Source organism: Paramormyrops kingsleyae, chromosome 20, assembly GCF_048594095.1.
Source record: "Paramormyrops kingsleyae isolate MSU_618 chromosome 20, PKINGS_0.4, whole genome shotgun sequence".
Lineage (NCBI taxonomy): Eukaryota > Metazoa > Chordata > Actinopteri > Osteoglossiformes > Mormyridae > Paramormyrops > Paramormyrops kingsleyae.
Window position 1 is genome coordinate 16,157,865 of NC_132816.1, and position 21,498 is coordinate 16,179,362.

Below are 21,498 nucleotides of genomic sequence, written 5' to 3' on the forward strand. Positions count from 1 at the left end.
AAAGGGGTAGTGGGGGTAGTGGGACCCCCACCCCAGGGAAGGGGCAACCATAGTGGGAGCAACAAGACCATGTTCACATGGAAACCTGCCTTCTATGAGCAAGGTAACGATGACTACTACCTTTGGATTCCAGCTCCATCTTCTTCTTCTTAGCCCAAATATTATGATAGTTCTCTGCAAGCAGCTCTGCCATGGACTGAAAAACAAGACTGGGTTGTACATTTATGCCAACGACTACAGTTGGATATTTTGCTCAAGCAGTTCAGTTTAAGCATCCATCCATTCATCCATCATGTGCCACTTATCCAGGTTCGGGTCGCAGGGGCAGCAGTCTAAGCAGGGATGCCCAGACCTCCCTCTCCCCAGCCACCTGCTCCAGCTCCACCGGGGGATACCAAGGCGTTCCCAGGCCAGCCAAGAGATGTATTCTCTGCAGTGTCCTGGGTCTGCCCCGGGGCCTCCTCCCAGTTGGACATGCCTGAAACATCTCCCCAGGGAGGCGTCCAGGAGGCATCCTAGACAGATGCCCGAAACACCTCAACTGGTTCCTTTAGATGCTGGAGGAGCAGAGGCTCTACTTTGAGCCCCTCCTGAATGTCCGAGCTCCTCATCTCAACAGTGAGCCCAGTCACCCTGCAGAGGAAACTCATTTCTGTTGCTTATATCTGCTATCTCGTTCTTTCGGTCACTACCCAGAGCTTGTGACCATAGGCGAGGGTAGGAACGTAGATCGATCAGTAAATTGATAGCTTTTCCATCTGGCTCATATTTACAGCATCTGCATTAATGTTGCACCAGTTGGGCAAACTCCCATGAACCCTCCAGTATCCTTGTGAGGGGGAAGAGCTGGTCCAGTGTTCTGTGACTAGGATGGAATCTGCAGTGTTCCTCCTGGATCCAAAACATGTGGACGCAAATCCAAAGATATAATTACAAAATCGATCATCAAACTGCAACCTAGTGTGATCTGGAGCCAGGTCATTCCTCCCAATCACTCCCTTCCAGGTTTCACTGTCTATACCCACGTTAAAGCCTTAACCCAGCTTCAAAGTCCCCCAGCAGACCAAAGCAGTCCCCAGAGGGGGCACCGTCCAGCATCCCCTCGAAAGTTTCCAAGAAGGCCAGACACTCTGAGTTGGTGTTCGCCAAGTATGCACAGACAAGTGTCAGAGACTGTCCTCCGACTCAAAGTAGAAGGGAGGTGATCGTCTTATTCACTAAGGTAAGGCTATAAGTAGACTCATCCCTGCCCAGCACCTCTCATCAGGGGCAACTCCAGAGTGGAATAGAGTCCAGCCCTTCTCCAGGAGTTTGGCTCCAGAGCCCAAGCTGTTCATCATGGTCAGCCCGACTATATCTAGTCGGTATCTCTCTCCCTCCCGCACCAGCTCAGGCTCCTTCCCTACCAGAGAGGTTACATTCCATGTACCGAACGCCAGATTTGGTAGCCGACAATCGGTCTGCCGAGACCCCTGCCTTCGACTGCCCCCCACCATCTACGCTGCACCCGAACCCCACAGCCCCTCCCGCAGGTGGGGGGCCCTCAGGAAGCAGTTTCAGCAGATGTCTCAAAAGGTCCAACTGAAGGATTCCTCCTAGTAGACTATGAATCCACAAACTGCATCATGCTTGTAAATCTGATCAGCAGCACTGCTATCCATCCATACATGAGGGATTGGGAGGGGAGGGGGGCATCTGACTGATACTCACATGCAGGTCCCTGGACAGGGTCACATTACTCATGTCAATGGGCCGTGGGGTGAAACCATGTGTGCCTTCAATAGACAGCTGAACGGGAGAGACCACATCAGAACCAGTTACTTTCACACAACGACAGAAGCTACCAAGACGAACACGTACACGATGCTAGCTGTTAACCAAAAGGCTATTCAGTCGATGATGCTACCAGAAGACCTTATACCAGTAACTATTGGTGCTCGCTGCACACGCATGCACACTGAGGCGAACGGCAGCGCCACCTGGCTGGACTGAGAGACGCGGCGGGCCCGGTTGTGCAGGCCCACTGTCTCGCCCTCCCTCATGCGCTCGATGGTCCACCCCCAGGCGAGCATAGTCTTCAGGGACTCCTTGATGGGCCACCGGTATACCTCCTTATCCTGAGGTGACATGCAGACAAGGCCACAGAGGTGTGAGATGACATTCGGGCCAAGCAAACTGATTAAAGGGCCCAATTCCTCTTATATATTCATGTTTTACACAGTGAACATAGCATATGCTTCTGTAGTTGCCTAGTGAATCTCTCTGGATCAGAGAATAAATAGCATAAATATACTGAATCAGTTAAGAAATTTTACATGAACAAATTAAAACATCCCGGTTTTGCATGTGCCCAGTATGTACGGAATAAAAGCATAGCAGAGGGTCCTTCAAGCATGTCAGCCATCAGCAGGTAGGTTACATGACCCTGGGCATTAACAGGAAGTGGAGGCATTAACAGGAAGTGCTGCCGTCAAATCGCATTACCTTCTCTGACAATGCTTTGTAGGGCTTGAGTAGAGGATGCACCTTGGAGGCGTCACACAGCTGCTCCCCGTGAACCCAGCCGTTGGCAAACTGCAACACAGGACACGCAACGACACAGGGTTCGAAACCAGCTCCGCCCGCAATCATGTGTGATCAGCAACACACGACACGTGACAAAATGACTGATCAGTCCATGTACAGCACAAGGCAACCTTATTATTAACCATTAGAATTTAAATATTACGCATAGGGAGGTAGCTGAGTATCAGTACTGTAATCCTCTCCGGTAAAATTAGCAATTAGCACTCAGGCTAAAAAGATCAGATCAGACCAGAATTCCCTTTACTGGCCAGGTACAGCTGCACACACTAGGAATTTGTTCTGGTTGCATCGGTACATACATTCACAGACAACACAGAACATAAGTTCTAAGCCGTGTACTCCAGCAGTACGCAAAACAGAATATGTATTTATTTCACAACCTATACAAATGTATCTATGTGAGAAAAAAAAACACTTTTTGAGTCAAGGTATTAAAGTTTTTTTGTTTTTTTTTTTTAACAGGAAGCCCGTTTGAAAGTTATAATTAAATACATACCATGATACCCCCCCATTACACAGAAATACAAGGCTAGACTCATCACCTTGTCCGTGGACCACTTTTCATGGGAGTGTTCAGCATATTTGTTGATGAAGCAGTCCAGCTTCTCCGGGACGGTGACACTACAATGCAAGGTTGGAGGGGGTGGGGGGTGAACAGGGGGGGGGGGGGGTGAACAGTGAGGTATTGCTTTACAGTTCCTCCACAAAGCCTAATGGACTGATTTAGCTCAGGCCCTGTTTTTCAAAAGGTCTTAAATTCCCATTGGCTAAGAGTGACTGTCACACGTTAAGACAATTCCTTACTTGGACGTGTCTGCAGGCTGGGGGGTGAAGTTGCCCTCGGAATCCATGGATGACTGTTTTTCCATCATGGCCACGTAGTTGGACTCCATGTAGTCTGGGGGCAGAGCCCCCGCTACAGCACTCAAGCAGGGTAGGGCCAGTTTAAAGAGCTCCAGGTCATACCTCTGTGTGGCAGGAGAGGGCGGGACCAGTAAATGAGTGACAGGCATTCCATCCAATCAATATTAGCTTTAGATAATCATGTCATCTAAGTCATTTACTCGGGCTGTTGCGTCATACATATTCAGTGAAATCATGTTGCATGAAGAAACATCTTATTGAATTCGCAGTTTATCATAAAGGATGTTTATTAACAGGAAACATATAGTTTATTTAAATGCAGCTTTTGCCATTAACAGATTCACTGTAAATTTCATACCAAGGTCACAATGAAAAGTTATGGTTCTGCATTTTAGGTGTGTTCTCCTTAGGTTAAATCGGCAGTAATTTTACTCTTCAACCACTAGAGGGCACAAGGACATAAATTTTCTTTAAAGAGGCGGCAATGGTACAGAATCAGAAATGGCACATTTTTAGCTTAGAGATGCTTAATGAATAAGCGAGTGAAACCTGCTTTGAATTGTTCTTGTATTGTACTTTTTCCAAAGGGGCCAGTGTTGTCTCTACCTTTTGGGACAAAGCATCGAATATTCCCCAGAAGAGCTTCCGAGACAGGTGCAACTCCTCATCCGAGGCGGCTCCGAAACTCCCCCACCCTCCGGAAAGACAGTAGTATTTCCAGCAGCGCTCGTAGTGGTTGGTCAGTAGCTGGAATAGAAACGGCCACTCAGTGGGATTCTGGGAGTGGAAACGGCCCTCCCCTTCCCGCCCCACTCCGATCAGAGCAGCGTGCCCATTAGTGCTGACATAGGCCCATTTTAGGTGTGGATGACTCATGTGCACCTGCCGGTCATGACACTTAGGTCAAAGAGAAGTCTCACTTTCTCTACAAACACAGCAGGTGGGCGGGGTCCCGGCCCCACATGGATGATGTCACAGAGCCAGGCGGCTCGGAGCTGAATACGCGAATAAAGCGGCGAGACACCCTGATCGACTCCAGCGGAGGATGAAAGCTTGTCACTCACCTTCAGGGGCATCTTGGCGTGCTCGTTCAGAAGGGGGACGTCGAACACGAGCCGTCGGAGGAGGTGCTGCATCATGGAGGGCCTCAGCTTTCTGTGGGAACGGAGATGAACACGTACCGATGGAAACACATACTGGTGGAGCTCTGAACTACAGAGGCTGGGGAGATCACTGCAGCAACGAAGGACGAGGAGAATCTTTTCAGTTTCTCTCCCTCCTTCTACAACGACGACTTCCCGATCCCAGGGGAATCCAGGAACCACACAGTCAACATGACGTGATGCATCACCAGGGTAAATTCATGGTGGTCCATTCTGATATAATATAGCATATTGAACACCACAGATCCAAATCCTATCATGTGGCCAAAAATCTTCATATAAGAAGTTCAACTTATGCCTGAAAATTCAGATATGACTGACGTGAAGTGAATGGCAATTCAAAAACGAAACTAAGTGCAACCAGAACGGAATTTATTCGTTTGATCAAAAAAACAATACTGCTCGTAAATGTAACACATATTACTTATTCACACAAGTGCATAATACATGAATATAAATGTAACTTAATGCACTACAAATCCTTAATCACCTATTAGTAAAATGCATTAAAGATGACAGTTCGCCGTATTACTCACTCAGTTCACATCCTTCTGTTTACGTGACTTACATATGAACTGAAATGCGTGATCCCATGCACACACACTAAAGCGTCAAATGTATAAGTAGAGCAGAAGCCATTTGCAGGCGTCGTGCAGTAGGGGGCGCTCTCACCCGCACATGGACAGCAGGCACTCTTCGATGGCGTCGCGCTGCGCCTTGGTGAGACAGCAGCCCTTGGACAGACGATACACGGTGTGCAGCAGCGAGTCGATGAGCGAGGCGTACGGTTCCGTGCCGGCGAACAGAGGTGCGCACTTGGTCAGCAGGGGCAGCACGGCGGTGCACAGGTAGCGGTTGAGCGCCAGGGCCATGTCGGTCGCACTGAGGGCCGCCTGTGGGGGTGGGGGTGGGGGCTGCTGAGCACAGGACTCGGGGGCAGCTTCTTAAAGACCTTGAGTTCCATTTCCCACTAGAATTATTAATCGTCTCACGATGGCCTTAGAGCAGGGGTCTCCAACTCCAGTCCTGGAGAGCTACTGTCCAGTAGGTTTTCTATCCTACCTGGCTTCTGATGAGCCACATCTGTTACCTGAGAACTGGTGTGACTCATCAGAGACCAGGTAGGATAGAAAACCTACTGGACATTAGCTCTCCAGGACCGGTGATGGAGACCCCTGCCTTACAGTATTACCATTTTTAAATTTTTTATTTTTTTTTCCCCAAAAAAGCAGGGGTCAGACAGTCCTTGGAGCAGCGGAGAATAAGGGTTTTACTCCGGGTCCAAACAGTGAAATTGCACTACCGACCGGATCTGAACCAGTGACCTTACGATCACACACGCGTATGACGGGAAGGTGACAGGTTTGAATCCCAGTGGAGCTGCTGTGCCTTCGAGGAAGATTCAAGAGTTTATTGGTGAACGCGCAGTAAGTAGCCAGTTAAGCTGGACCACGACAATCTTTCTTTGCGAAAACATTGTGTTTCATTTCCAGCCGTACAAATGGATGCTGTGAAACTGTAGCCTCAGCAAAAAGCTTCTGCCCGGACAATGAAGTAAACATAATAATAATCTAAACAACACGTGGAGATGTGAACCGCTAAAATACGATTAAAGAAGCACAGATCCGTGACCTTTCTGCTGATAATACAACATCGGGGAGGGAGGGCTGGGAATTAACGCTCTTTCTAAGTAGTGACCCGGCTGTTAAATAAGATAAGCTGGGCTTTGAGGAGGAATATCAACCTGTATTTCTGGTAATGAAGTCAGCCGCCGCGTGGCTGGGAGTCGAGTGGGCTGGAGCCAGGCTGGCTCTTACGGACGCAGGGCGGCGGCGTGGCGGAGGGACTCACCGTGTCCAGAGAGGCCGCCGCCCGCAGGTCCGGCAGGAACCCCACTTCCAGCAGGTGGAGCAGGAAGTTCTGGTCCTCGATCCCGTACACGCGGTCCAGGAACAGGACCATGGCAGCTTTGTGGTCCGGGCAGAATCCGGCCGACATGTCTGGCTCCACCACCGTTCCGTCTGTGCATATGTCCGCAAAAACAGACACACGCGAGACAGAAAGAGGCTGAACTGAAATCAATAGACAAACCCACTAAATGGCTAAAATACAAATATCACGTCTCCATCATAATGCCTTTTCATGGATTTGTTTACCCTAAAATAAAATACCCTCTCATGCAAACAAAAACAGACCCTGCTGTAAAACGAGTCTAAGCAACAACAAAAGCATGTTTTGGCTATTATCTTGGCTCATTAGTTCAAGTCGGCTAAAGAGCTCCTTTAAAATGTCTCCTTCAGGGGATGACAGATAGCATAGCATATTTCTGAGTGTTTGTCAACAGAAGATGATAAGGGAGGCCTTCGGTCAATACTCTCGATTTTGGGGGGTTATCGGTGGAGTGATTGCGATCGGAGGCTGACCTTTGGCAAGAGTGGGCATGGGGAATGGAATGCTGATCACGCCCTCGAGGTCCTCAATGGGAATTAAGGAGCGCAGGATGGCCCGGATCCGGATGGCCTCGCCCTTGCCGGCGTGGATGAGCTGGAAAGCACGGGACAGTCAGGCTAATACCTGTCATGCTTTCGTTAGCGAGCTCAAGCTGCAGCCGGGGCCTCGAGATGACCCAACCATGACGCCTTTGTCTTGCGCCAGGGTCAAAACATCCAGGTCAAACAGCTGCACAGACCGCTGAACCCAGCTCTCGTCCTGACTGAATGACCTCGGGACAACGACTGCAGTTTCCTCACACAGGGGGGGACGGCTACACGTGTTCGCCGGGTGACACTTTTATGGAGGGCGCTGGAGGGGGGTCTGGCCGGTGACTCACGTGCATCTCGGGGGCACAGCGCCCCAGGAGGTCAATGAGTGCCGCGTAGAAGGTCATGATGGCGTTGCCCATGTGGATGGTGTCGTCCTCCTCGTCTTCCAGCATGTCACTGCTGAGTAAAAATGGGGGGAAAAATAATAATGAAGGGAAAAAAAATAGGCCCTCACCTACACTGCTAACTGAACAGGAAGCCTCCATGTGTGGACAAAGAAGCACATCCATGCCACGGGGAAGAGGCCTCCTCAGAATCATAGCTGACAAAACACAATAAATGATGATCCCAAAATCCAGGTAACTCAGGGCTGGCAAGACAGCCTTTCAAAGTTTCTCATCAGGAAACGACTATACGTATATACCGTATATATTCACACAGATGTACGGTTGAGTTGACGCATTGGGACGGTGGCCCATTTCGTGTGACTTCGCAGGCGGAAGCGGGGACACTTACACAACACCTGGCGTGCAACACGGTCCGACAGATCGGGAGCAGCGCAGAATAATGAGGAACTACTTTGGGACGCGACACGGACGGTGAGTCCAAACCTGGCCCCCTCCAGTCCAAAAGTTGTCAAATAGGCGTCTCGCACCTTCGGTACCTTAAGGTTCATGAAGTGCAGCACCTCTGATCTGGCGGACACTGATTAGATGCCAGGGATACCCCGACTCTTCACTTGAACCTATCTATAACCGCATTATTACCAAGCCGAAAATAACTGAAATGTCTCTCTGCTGGGGTGGCGTGGTGCTCAGCACAGCTGCCTCACAAAAAGAAGGTTCTGGGTTTGGTCCTCGGTCCATTCTGTGTGGAGTTTGCACGCTCTCTCTGTGTTTCTGTGGGTTTTCGCTGGGGGCTCTGGATTTCTCCCATGGTCCAAAAGTGTGTAGGATAGGTTTATTGGTGCACCTAATTTGGCCCTGTGAGTGTGTGTGCGCCCAGTGGTGTGTTGGCGACTGCCCAGGGTTGATTCCTGCCTGTGCCCATTGTTCAGTGATTTCAGAAAATGGATGGATGGGTTTCTCTGCTGACCTACACTATATGGACAAAAGTCCCAGGACACTTGGCCATTACACCTACAGGAACTTTTATGACATCCCATTCTAAATCCATAGGCATCAATATGGAGTTGGTCACTCATTTGTAGCTATAACAGCTGCTGCTTATCTGGGAAGGCTTTCCACAAGATTCTGGAGTGTGTCTGTGAGAATTTTTACCCATTGATCCAGAAGAGTATTTGTGAGGTCAGGCACTGATGTTGGATGTGAAGGCTTGGCTCACAATCTCTGTTTTAGTTCATACCAAAGGTGTTTGATGGGGTTGAGGTCATTGCTCTATGTGGGCCAGTCAAGTTCTTCCACACGAAACTCACCCAACCATGTCTTTATGGACCTTGTTATGTGCACTGGGGCACCGTCATGCTGGAATAGAAAAGGACCTTCCCCAAACTGTTCCCACAAAGTTGGATGCACAGAATTGTTCAAAATGTCTTGGTATGCTGAAGCACTAAGAGTTCCCTTCACTGGAACTAAGGGGCCCAGCCCATCCCCTGAAAAACAACCCCATACCATTATCCCTCCTCCACCAAACTTTACAGTTGGCACAATGCAGTCAGGCAGGTACCGTTCTCCTGGCATCTGCCAAACCCAGACTCGTCCATCAGACTGCCAGACAGAGAAGCGTGATTCCTCACTCCACAGAACACGTTTCCACTGCACCGTGCTGTCAGGATATTCCATCATCTGCTCTACGGTCTTGTCAAACCAGTTTTCATGATGTCCCTTTTTCTCTTGTTGATGCTATAGATCATTCTCCCCATGCTTAGAACCACACAGAAAGGCCACGATGAAACCCTCATCAGAGATCCACCTACAGGGTTCTGCTGGACTCAGAGGTGGGTGAGGGACCATCCCGGGTCGGGTCCTCCGAGATCTTAATGGCCTCCTCCATGGCAGCCAGGAGGCCGTTGCCGCCCTCTCCGCGCAGGGCGGGGCCAAAGCACTCCGGCCTCCGGATCAGCAGCCTCACCACCACGTTGGCGTTCTCCTCCACACTTTCACCTGCAGAACCCCCAAGAAACTCATCTCTGCAAGCAAACGTCATCTGACACATAATCCTGTAACACAATTATGGCCATGACCAAGATTTATAGAGTAGTGATTCCCAACCCGGTTCTCGGGGACCTATAGACGGTCCATGTTTTTGCTCCCACCCAGCTCCCTGCCAAACAGTCCACATTTTTGCTCCCTGGGAGCTGGGAGGGAGCAAAAATGTGGACCGTCTGTGGGTCCCCAAGGACCGGATTGGGAAACACTGTTATAGAGGGTACAAATCCCTCTCGTCAGTGTTCCAGGCAGTCTAACAGCTGTGTCTGCGCCTTGGGACTTTGGCATGGTGCCTACTCACTTTCCATTTAAAAATTCCATACTCTTCCTGACTGTACCGGAGGTTGGAGAAAATAAAAACTGTCGAGTTGTTTTTTATAATACATAGAAGGCAACTTTGTTGCATTAGTTTGGAGACACCAAAATAATTTCAAATCCTCTTTCCCTTTTCCATATCCAGACTTGAAAAACACAAATCAAATTCTATACTTTTCCATAATAGGCCAAAATGCTAGTAAATCAGAGAAGAGAAGGGATCATACCATTGCAGAACACGGCGAATCTGAGGAAGTCTAAGTAGCGCTCTCCTTCCACAGGGTTCCAGCCAATGTCCGGGTATCCCTTAGACACCAGCATCATGCAGCTCTGGAGCCCACAGCCAGCCAGGTACTGCACCACCTACACACAAGGAGAGAAGGCAGGAGTCACCGGAGTACAGTGGACCAATCACAGGAAACCTATCGGAGGCAGACCAATCGCAGGAAACCTATTGCAGGCAGACCAATCACCAGAGCTGCCATATTGGAATACCTTTTATGTGCCTCATTTATTTGTTTGCATTATGTGTATGACTTTGCACTTTGCCTGTTTTGAGCTGTATGTTCATTCATCTGTGCCCTATATGCTGCTGTATGTACAAGAATTTCCCCTTGGGAGCAATAAAGTTTCATCTTGATCTTACTGATTACAGTTGGATGTCGCCCCGGGCCTGAATGACTGCAGCTCTATTTCTCTGGCCACAGATGATCTGAGGTTCTCGGGGGGGGGGGGGGGGGGGGGCAGAATCAGCTCTACACCCACTCCACCGTCCCTTTGGGGGGGTCACAGGAATAAACACATTTATTCCTGTGACCCACCACATCCCAAATATTGCTTCAGGGGTTACACAGCCCAGGGGGAAATTCGAAATTCGAGTAACATTACAGCCCCTAGCAGGCAGGGAAGCAGGGCGTCTGGTCGGGGTCACTGTAATCACTGAGCGGTGCTCAGCCAGCGAATGGCCCAGGAAGCCTGCCGAAATCTCCCTCAAAACCCAACATTAATCAAAACAACTGAAGTTCAGAAAAAATCAATAGGTTATTTGTAGCGCTTGGAAGAAGCTTGTGGGATCTGTAGACACAGAACTAAAAAAATACCTTGAGCGTTAAGTAAGAAAGAGCAGACTCGTTAATTAAAGAAAAATAACACAAATATATAAAAGACAAATCACCTCATTACAGAAAGATAACCCCATTAATGTTGGCTTTATACTAACGTGTCCTCATAGCCCTTGTCTCGATCTTCTTAGCTAGCAAGTGGTTCAGTCTAATCGTGACACCTAGGTGTACCTTCCCTCTTCCCTGCCCTGAATAAAAAGCTTTTATTTATTTTTTTATTCCAGAGGCAAAAAAAAAGGAGAGATAAAAAGAACGACTCTTACTTTTTCCAGGTCTGGCTCCCTGAGGGCCAGGGCCAGTTCGTTGTTATCCATCACAGAGGCGGCTGCCACATCCAGAGGAGTGGAGCCTCGCATGGAGGGTGACGCTGAAGGGGAACAAGCCACGGCAAACGGCCGTAATCAGGACGGGTACTGCGGCACGGAAAAGCCATGCTAAGCTAATCCCGGCGGAACGAGCGATCCTTTTTTTTAAAAAAAAAAATGGGTTATCAGGTTATGCACAACAGCTCCAGCAAACTCGTGACGACTTTCTAACCGCTAAAAGAAAGTTCGTGAACCGCAAAGAAAGAGTACGGGAGCCGCCGCATGCAGCGCGGCAGCACGCGCCGCCCCCGGTTAGCCGCGCGATTCCACGGCGAGCCACCGGCGCCCTTACCGAGTCCGACGCTGCTGTTTTCCAGCAAGTAACTGAGGTGATCGAACATGGCTTTTTGGTTTTGTCTACTGATGCGACAGAAGTAGCAAAGAAAACGACAGCAGTTGGCCACCATCTTAGGAAATGTGATTTCCTTAACAAAAGTAATAAAAGAGTCAACAGTAGATTACTGGTTACGTTACATTAGTTTCCATTCATATATCAGAGAAAACAAGAAGCAATCACTACTCAAAAATTCGAATACGTTATATCAAACTATGCAAATACACATCAAGATACTGTTAGACTAGATTTACATACACAGTCATCCTACAAACATTTAATGAATTTGATAAACTACCAGACAAATCAGATAAGGAGAAAAAACTTTACAGGCTTGGTTACCTTTGACTCTCCTCCTCCCAGTACATTGACCATCACCTCCATGACAGTTTCATGCATTCCGAGTGCCCTCATCAAATTCGGGTGCTGGTAGAATACTTTATTATTCATAATGTCACTGCGGACAATAACAGAAAGTCATGTAAATAAAGATGATGATGATGATGATGATGATGATGATGATGATGATGTCTTCACACACGCTGTCTCACGCGCCATGTGTGTCTCACTTGTTCTGTAATCATACCTTCATAGGGGAGTGATGATTTATTTGCTTTTATGATGCTTTTATTTAATGGACACAAGATTTTCACAGATTTTGCTGAACCATTTCAGGCTAAGTATTTTTGCTCAAGGGCGCAACAGCAAGGTATCTTCTGGGACTGGAGAAAACAACCTTTGTGTTATGAGTCTATGTCCTTAACCACTGAGCTACCTGCTGCCCTGCATATACCCTATTTAAATAACCTAATTACAGAGAAGTGCATTAAAATTATAGTGTGCATTGTGTGTGATGGGTAGATAACAATGTTGATTCATACAAAAGTTCTATCCAGTGATGTGGCCCCTTCTGGTTCCAATGAGTGCACAATAATCCACTCAGGGTTGCCAGATTTGGTCAGCTGGCTGGAGTGGGATTTTCAATTCAAGACAAGTCTGCACACGGACTTATATATATGTAGAACTTATATTACCTTGTAAATAGTCTGTAGGGTTTGCAAACTACCCCAATGTAGTTAAGTTTAGGTTTATAATGGAATATTATAGATTTGTCGTAAGATTTCTTGCATGAGTGTGAGAGTCTGAAAGCGGGAGTATCACGCCAGATGCCTGAGAGCTGGCAACCCTGATACATTTGAGGTAAATGTTTTCGTACCCTTGTTCAATGAGGGGATGAGAGGATGGTGGGGGGGTGTTATGGCAGTGGAGCACATGTTGGCAGGAGGATGAGCCATCTTACCCCAGCCCTCGGATCATGAGCTTCTCTTCCTCCCTGCCCATGCGCACGCTCAGCAAGGAGCGGATCTGCCCCAAGGAAGCCAGCAGGTTGATGGTGTCCTCCACGGACACAGAGTTAATGGTGTAGGTCTTGGGCAGGGCACGCACCTGGCCCCCGATGCCGTCGTACTGCCGGTGGAGGAGCACGAACATGGCCCTCACCAACTCCGGGTCCTCGATCACAGACTCCTGGGCCCAGCGCACCATGGTCTCGGAGATGAGTTGCTGCAGCGTGCCTGGGGGAAGATAGAGGTATCAGTGTCCCAGAGTTCAAACGGGGTTTGTAGGACGAGAACTTTGAAGCCAGGATCTGGAAGGCAGGAGGGAGGGGGGCAGCGAACATCTGCGGTCTGAAGATCGCTTACTTGGCTTCTTGGATTTTTTTTTGTTCGGCGTCTCGGACATTTTTTTCTTCAAGTAAGCCACCTTCTCCACAAGGCACATTAGCCGACCTCTGATGGTGAAGTCCCCGTCGGCTTCATTCGCCTTGTCGTCGTCGATTTCGATGCCTGCGCACGACGGACAGAGCGCGTCACACCGCTTGCAAATTCTCAGCCACGCAAGGGCAACATCGCAGAGGATGCGACTCGTAGAACGAGTCGGCCGAATCCTTGGCTTACCACAGTGAGTCATCAGGTCTTCGTGGAAGTCCAGCAACTGTTCTCTGATGTCCTCTGGACAGGGGCAGTCCTGTTTCTCGTCTTTAAAATTCAGCAGCATGTTGATCTGACAGGGAGTGGTAGAAGGGGACAAAGTTGAGGCAGGTGACCTGTCAGAAGGAGACAGCTCCGAGAGTGATAAGGGTTAGGTTTAGGGTTAGGGTTAGGGTCAGAAGGAGACAGCTCCGAGAGTGATAAGGGGATGCCTTTCTGACCTGCTCCTGCGGAGGCGAGCGAAACTCCTTGGTCTTCTTTGCCGTCAGGGCGGCAGACATGTTGAGGGCCTGCATCACCTCGTTGTACCGGAAGCGCTGGTTGTCCTGGAGGTTGGCGACGAAGTCGTCGGAGAAGGCCACCACCGCCTCGATCCGGTGCCTCACCTGGCAGTCGCACAGGTACTGCAGCAGGTGACACATCTGCACCGAGGACAGGAGGAGAACTTGAGGCGGCGACTCGAGGCAGAGCAACCACCTGCGAGTGCCCTGGGGGAGTCGAGGTCACGCCAGGCTAATTGGCCGAGCATTAAATCCAGCTGCCAGGAAAACATCTCCCAGCACCAAGGTCGTGAGATGTCAGGGTGCCGTTAAACACGAATCCATCGTCATTAACTATAATTAAACTATCAATCCGAAGACGGTGCCGAGGTGTAAAATAGCTTGTCAGACTTAAATGTCAAATGGGAACAATGCACAACCTCAAGTGATTATTTTGATTCCTTAAATAAATGGTTTTCAGTCCCAATCAAATACAGAGCAAGGTGCATGTGAATTAAGACAGTGGCAACATTGTCTAATTTCCATGACAAAACAAGAGAACATAAAAACAAAGGCTGCAGCTGTCAATCAATCTTTAAACCTCTTAACCCCAGTACAGGGTACTATATCAGTATAGTAGCTTACCCCAGGACACTAGCACTGCAAACTGGGGAACACCTAAGACAGGATGCCAATCGACACGCAAACGTTCATAGATTCACACTATAGACAATTTAGAGCAGGGGTCCCCAAGTACAGCTGGAGGCTGGAGGGCTGCTCGTTTAACACACCTGATTCAACCTCTCTGCTAATTACCACACAGTTCTTGAGTTGAATCAGGTGTGGTGGAATAGGGAGACAAATCAGAGACAAATGGCTCTCCAGGACTAGACCCCTGATATAGAGGCACCAGCTCCAGTATCTGGAGGAAACTCCATAGAACTGCTACAAGATATAGATGGACCCTTTTTAAGCTTGACAATGGTGTAAATGGTATTTACGCTTATAAACATTCTCAGTAGATTTTGTTAAGCGGGTTGCAGGGTGGCAGAGATTAAAAGGGAAAATGAGACAGCGGCGAGTCACCTGAAGCTTGACGGGCTCTGGAAGTTTCATCTGGAGCAGTCCTTCTTTAGGGACCTTTCCTGTCCTTCCAGTCTCCTCCCCGCCGGTGCCCTCTATCCTGAGCTCGCCCTTGAAGCTCTCACAGTCGGGGGTGTCGCCCCCCTCGTGGCCGGAGTCCTCGGAGAAGACGCTGGGCTCGATGAGCTGTAGGATGTTTTTCAGGTCCCCGTTGTGGAAGACGCCCATGATGAGCAAGGTGTAGAAGAGTTTGATGAGGGGCACGAAGAGGAACTCAGTGCTCCCGCCGATGGGGTCGCGGGCATGGAGGCTGCCTTCCTGGACGGCTTCGGTCAGCATCTCGATGGTCTTGGTCTTGAGGATATCCAGGGGGAACTCGGGGCTGTACTGGAAGAAGTCCCCGCCGCCGCGGACAAAGCTGGGCGAGAAGAAGTACATGCGTGGACGGAGGGAGGTGCTGAGGCCGATTCCCGGCAGGCCGTGCTTCTTCTTCTCGTCTGGAAAGAGTGTGATGCTCTTGGTCTCGTCCGTCATGGGCACGATGTACTCGTTGTTCATCATCAGGCGCGCGGTGGCGTAGGTGCTGAGGTGGATGTCGATGAGGAGGTCGTAGTAGCCCGTCCGCAGCAGGCCCGGCATGTACTTGTTCTCGATGGCGTAGAGTAGCTGGGCCTCGTCCACGTGGCTGCAGAGGGCGTGTGCCACGCGGTTGTTCCCGAGCGCGCACACGGCCGAGTAGAGCCGCAGAGTGTGGAAGTGGAACTTCAGCAGGTCCTTCTGCTCTGTCAGCTCCAGGATGTCCACAGACCTGGAGAACAAAGATTCCCAGAATGCCACTGGGAACTGTGGCTATTTTTCATTGTAATGATATCATTTGCACCATAGTTTTGATTCCAGGGCCTGGACAGCCTCAGAAACCCAAAACAATGTTGGCTGGTGTCAAACATTTGTCTGAGAATACCATTCCCATGCCCCGGCCCTCACATGCTAAGGACCTGACCTGTTCTCCTCCGGGATGTGCAGGGACATGAACTGCAGAGGCTCGGAGCACTGCACCAGCCACCCGTGGCGGTCGTTGACTCGGGACGCCTCCACCTTCAGGAAGTGGTTGGGCACGCGGCTCCACAGGACCGGCGTGAGGAACTGCACGTGCAGCCGGGGCGGGCACTGTGGGGTGGCATTTTTCCTCTCGCTCTTGAAGAGGCCCGCTGAGAGAGGCATCACGTTCTGGCAGGAAAATAACGAGTTCGGCACAATCGGTGGGAGATCCATCATTGGCTCTTCGCTACAGTGCGGTTGACGTCATGGCACTAGTGTGGATCTGACTAACAAACCACAGAATGTACCCTATGGGAATTTGACCAGACCTATGAAATATTAATCCTACAGTCAGGTTCAATAGGCCATTATTAAAATAATGCTAATACTACTGATCTACGGGCAGTCCTTGACTGACGTAAGTCAGGGCCGGGGAGGGAAGAGCTAAGTTTGTCATTTCAGGGGGGAGGTTACACTTAGCAACTTTTATCGACCCGGGGGCAACTTTTTGGGGTGGTGCAGAGTTGAAACCTCCTCTGAAATTTTGCTATGTGGCTACATGCCTGACATAAGCAATGCATTCCACAAACCTTTACGTGAGTCAAATTTTACAAATGTTGGATTTACCTTCCCATAACATTTATCATATGGGATACACACACACACACACACACACACACACACAGAGGATTGTAATTATATCTTTGTGGGGACTCTCCATTCATTTCTATGGGGAGAACTCCAATCAAAACATGACGACCCTAACCCCTACCCAGCCCTAACCTTAACTATAAGTAACCAAACAAAATATAAGACCTTTGGCATTTTTACTTTTTTGGGTCTTTGTGGGGACATGAAAAATGGTCCCCACAACGTCAAAATAACAGGTTTCTATCACATTGTGGGGGACATTTGATCTCCAAATTGCCATATAAACATAATCAACACACACACACACAGTCGTGGAAAAAATGACGAGCCCTCTCTATATTTTTAAACAAATCTGCATTTTTAAATCCTGGTTTAATCGTGGTTCAGCTGGCAGAAGGGTTCACTGAGCAGCAGGTTGCTTACAGGTTCAAAATATCAAAGCCAGCAGTACATAAGAACAGGAGACACTGGAAATGACCAGAAATCAGCCAGGTAAAGGGCAGAAGTGACTTTTTAATGCCAGAGACGACCGTTAACTTAGTTTCTCATAAATCATGGGATGACATCAAGTGACCTTCAAAAGGAATGGGAAAGATTAAGTGCAGGTGTGAAGTGCACTGCTAGGACAGTTTGTATCAGGCTCCTAGAAGCAGGATTAAAGTCCCATAAAAATAGGGAAGAACCAGTCTGCAGTTTGCAAAAAAAACAAAAAAAAAAAAAAACATTATTCATAGACACACACCCATAAATTGAGAAATAATTTCAACAAAAAATTGTTCTCTTAATTTTTTCCACGGCTGCATATATACATAACATTTCAAAGACACTTCCAAATACAATCTGACATCAATGTTTCACAAATGCCTTACTCAAAGCTTTGTAGTTTAACAGTTCCCACAAAGAGGCGGCTAACATGAATCCAGCGCGACAGTAGAGTAATGAAAAGCCATACTGCAATTGTTTCATCCTTAAGTACGAGGACGGTGTCACCACACGGCGCTTCATCGCGGCAGGTGTGGCCCCGGCCAGGGCCCTCGGGAAGCAGTGCATCCTCACATGCCATTCGCTGCTCTATTTGTGTCTACCGCCAAATCACGGCCGCCCACTTACCTTGATGCGGCCTAGTTCAAACTGAAACACGTTGGGGCTCGTGGCTTGAGCGAATACCGCGGGGAATAGCTTGGTGCTGGGCTCCACCTGCCGATACCCAGAAGCCGGGGCAATGAGTTAAAAATACAGGATAATGCGGCACATAGTTAAGCAAAACATATATCATAACACGGGCAGACATGGTTTTCTAATTCCAAACAAAATTGGGCTAATATGGTGACGACAACAATTCTGTAAACTTGTCTATCTCGGATTTTGTACCACGTTTATCGATGTACAACGATTGAAAAGTTATGACTGCAACAGGACCTTTCCTGGAACTTGAACCCGGGTAGCCTCCTCTAATTACCTGGTAGTAAGTGCTGAGATCTTTTCCATTGGAGGTGAAGGTCAGCAGTCCATTGGCAGTATCCACAAGACAGCCAATCTCCAGGCCATTGTTGTTACGACCCTGCCCTGGACTGGTGCTCTCTCCTGCCCACACCATATAACAGTTGCTACGCTTGATGCTAGTATTTAGAGAGAAATGCAAACAGATAGGTTGAGTATGTCCATGGGTCAGTCAAACTTAGCTCTTCCCAGTTAGCATCTCAGGGGATAGTCTGTGCCTGAGATGGAAAGTGGGTGATTTCACATGGCAGCCGTGAGATTTTAGGTGTGACTGACCTCTCATGGACCTTGCCCTTCTCGTCCCCCAGGGTGACAGTCACAGTGCGGACCTTCTCTAGGTCGAAGGCCGTGTCGTACTGGTGGAAGTCTGAGGTCACCCAGCCGACCCACACACTTGAGGGTTCCTGGCCGGGAAAGATCCTCACAGAATAATAGTACTGAGGAGAGATACAGACGAGAAGCCATCAACAGAATTACAAGGAGACGTTCAGTACTTATAGCTATGAACTGTCAGTAGGATAGTTTGGTGCATGACATTACCACAGTAAAACATTCACTCAGTTCAACTGCCATTCAAAATCTCATATTGCATATTCAACATGCTAACCAGTAAAGAGATCCATGACAGTAAAAACACTACTGGCTCTGAACAGTAAGTTCAAACGACCTAAATATCACAAAATCAAAATGATTATGTAGAGGCAAGGTTTGCTTAAACTGTGGCCATTGTACTTAGTATTAAAGACTATAAACATACTAAAACTATTCACCATTATCTTCTTCATGAATTATTTCAAATGTAGCACAGGAATAGAACAGAAAACGCATACTTAATGATCGTATTTCAAAGAACTGATCATAAGTCAATGAGAGTCATGTCGGGCCGCGATTCAGTCCGAAATGCAATGGATCATATTGACAGATGCCCTCACCGTAGATGTCTGCATGAGGTACTCATAGTCGTCCCTCTCGTCAGCTAGCACCTCCTCTGAAAGGCGGGCAGATGAGTGGCTGGTGCTGAAATCCGGCTTGGTTCTCTTAAGCATGAACCTGTGATAAAGATGATGGGGCAAGCGACCTTGTAGCTCAATAGGTAAAATACGAAGAGTCAAGTAGAACTGTATTTGTTATAATGGAAAACTTTCCGTACAGTGAAAAGGTTATAATACCTAAAGTTAGATCACAGATCTATTCATAGGAATTACTTATGTACGCTATGATACCAACCTCTGCTTGAGCTTAGATGGCTTCTCTTGGTTGTAATCCTTGTGGTTGTTGAACTCATCTTTATCTCTCTCTGAGCCATTGGGGCCCAAGTGACCATGAGCAGTTTTCATAAGGACCTCAAAGTCTGAGACAGTCTCAAAGTCATCCAGGTCCTTCTTGGGTGAGAAGAAGCTGCCATTGGAAGGCAGCGTGGCCCCCGGCGACTTCGAGAATCCCTCGGCACACTCCACCGGCATGCTCAAGCGATAGAACACGATGTCGGTGTTGCTGTTCTGCGACCCGAAGGACCTCTGCGTGACCTTCAGACAGGGAGAACCATCGATGGTTCCATCGATCCGGGCAACCTTTTCAAAACAAAATGTAGAATGTAAAATTACAGGGCTTCCGCCTCAAGCTGATGTCCATGCAGGCAGGTTCCTGAAGGCACTTCAGCAGTTTTTGTGGTAATAAATGACCAATATTGCACTGGGGGAAAAGGTTACGAGCCCATCGCCTCACCTCGATATGCTCGTGATTTTGTGGTACCGGAATGAACTGGGGCAGCCTCTTGCTCAGCCACATAGTCAGATCCCTGTTCATGTTGACGGCGAAAGGTTCGAATCCCTCCTGCAGGCCGCAGATAGTGAAGTACTTCAGCGTGCTGACATCCTTCCCGAAGTTCATCCGGCCCAGCTGACATACGCCCAGGCTGCACACGGGGATGAAGCCTGTGGGGAAAGGGCAGCGATATACTCACATACCGGTGCAATCTGTTTTATACTGTAACGAAAAAAGGTCTGAAAAATGAGACTAACAACAACCAAAACTTCAATGTTATTAGTGAAATTATTTTGCACAAAATGACGGATTTGAGTTGCTTTTATACTAAATGGCAGTCAGTAGGTGGCACTCATGTCAAGATGATCTACAGTCAGAACACGGTTGTTACAGATATTACCCATAACTCAAAGTCAACTGTAGAGTCATTACATCTATTATAAAAATTAATGTGTACTCCGCTGTTATTGTTCACTTCTGTAATATACCATCAGCAGCGTTCAGTGGCTCTGAACATACCACATGACCAGCTCAAAACAATTTCTGTCCTTCACAGGGAGGCAGTGACCCCACCCCCGTCATGCTTTCAGCACACTCAGTCTCATGCACTCGTTATCCTACAGTCATTAACGAAATGCATTCGCTGATTCATTTGTTCAAACAAACAGTACAATCATTAGCCTCTCTGGTCACATATACAATAAAAAGGAACGTTACCTTTTCAATTAAAATGTTTAATTAATGTAGCTTTCACACGGCATGACATTCATACTCGTCCTTTGGACATATTAATTTTTCAGAATACGTTACCTGAATTTACCCTGCCCCCGGTTTTCCGTTGAAAGACTGTCTTTCTTATTGTAATAATAAAAATTGCAAGTCATCCACACAAGTGCCACATGTTGAAAATGTTTAACAAGCTTGAAGGGCAGAGAAAGGAAACAAATTTGCTGGAGTTACTTATTGCCCAATCTTTTCTTCTTTAGAGCAAAACACCAACCTTCGCAAACTTCGAAGTCCTTGAACGCCAGCTCTGACCCGGAGTCATCGAGGAGCACCTCCCCGTTGAGCGTGAACATCATGGTGTGCTCGTTCATGTCGACCATGCAGCCGACCACGTCGCCGGGCTGCCAGGAGCGGCCAAAGTGCTCGTTGCCTTGGTGCCACCGCTGAGCCTGCGATGTGGAGCCGAACATCACAGCCCTGAATGCTACTCCTATTTTCTACAAGACTGGGAGCACCTCCTTTACACAGAAAGAGCCATGAAACATTTTAATTTTCTATACAGCAATCATCATTTTTCCAAGGCTTACATAGTTCTATTCTGATACATTTTCTGCCCTAAAAAAATAAACGTTCATCTCCACTCCGAGCTCTGACAGCAATTGCAGTATGAATCATTGAGCGTGTAAATGGCTGCTCACTGCAGGGTCTGACAGCCTTCGCGCGGATTTGAGTGTTTCCCAGCTCGCTTCTGCAGTGCCTTCTTGGACCTGCTAACAACCGGCTTGATGACAAGGAGCAGCATATATT

General features: G+C 48.3%; 1 protein-coding gene across 8 annotated transcripts in view; it reads right to left on the reverse strand.

The window, feature by feature from the left end:
- The window catches only part of ryr2a (ryanodine receptor 2a (cardiac)), a 149,559-nt gene that overhangs the window by 37,537 nt on the left and 90,524 nt on the right, over positions 1-21,498 (reverse strand). For 5 of the 8 annotated variants that reach the window (XM_072703267.1, XM_072703260.1, XM_072703264.1 and 2 more), the window contains exons 28-57: positions 20,966-21,140; positions 19,927-20,135; positions 19,429-19,772; positions 19,134-19,251; positions 18,478-18,638; positions 18,161-18,320; positions 17,812-17,898; positions 16,013-16,239; positions 15,016-15,820; positions 13,891-14,091; positions 13,637-13,742; positions 13,382-13,525; positions 12,979-13,252; positions 12,021-12,135; positions 11,637-11,769; positions 11,243-11,346; positions 10,086-10,221; positions 9,312-9,498; positions 7,444-7,555; positions 7,037-7,157; positions 6,465-6,634; positions 5,286-5,506; positions 4,515-4,605; positions 4,057-4,197; positions 3,391-3,554; positions 3,129-3,207; positions 2,485-2,574; positions 1,980-2,117; positions 1,711-1,788; positions 121-196 (exon numbers count right to left, since the gene is read on the reverse strand). In XM_072703267.1, the coding sequence (XP_072559368.1) occupies positions 121-196; positions 1,711-1,788; positions 1,980-2,117; positions 2,485-2,574; positions 3,129-3,207; positions 3,391-3,554; positions 4,057-4,197; positions 4,515-4,605; positions 5,286-5,506; positions 6,465-6,634; positions 7,037-7,157; positions 7,444-7,555; positions 9,312-9,498; positions 10,086-10,221; positions 11,243-11,346; positions 11,637-11,769; positions 12,021-12,135; positions 12,979-13,252; positions 13,382-13,525; positions 13,637-13,742; positions 13,891-14,091; positions 15,016-15,820; positions 16,013-16,239; positions 17,812-17,898; positions 18,161-18,320; positions 18,478-18,638; positions 19,134-19,251; positions 19,429-19,772; positions 19,927-20,135; positions 20,966-21,140 (5,167 nt within the window). The remainder of the gene's footprint in view (positions 1-120; positions 197-1,710; positions 1,789-1,979; positions 2,118-2,484; positions 2,575-3,128; positions 3,208-3,390; positions 3,555-4,056; positions 4,198-4,514; positions 4,606-5,285; positions 5,507-6,464; positions 6,635-7,036; positions 7,158-7,443; positions 7,556-9,311; positions 9,499-10,085; positions 10,222-11,242; positions 11,347-11,636; positions 11,770-12,020; positions 12,136-12,978; positions 13,253-13,381; positions 13,526-13,636; positions 13,743-13,890; positions 14,092-15,015; positions 15,821-16,012; positions 16,240-17,811; positions 17,899-18,160; positions 18,321-18,477; positions 18,639-19,133; positions 19,252-19,428; positions 19,773-19,926; positions 20,136-20,965; positions 21,141-21,498) is intronic. The other 3 variants (XM_072703266.1, XM_072703261.1, XM_072703265.1) reach the window with 1 other exon arrangement.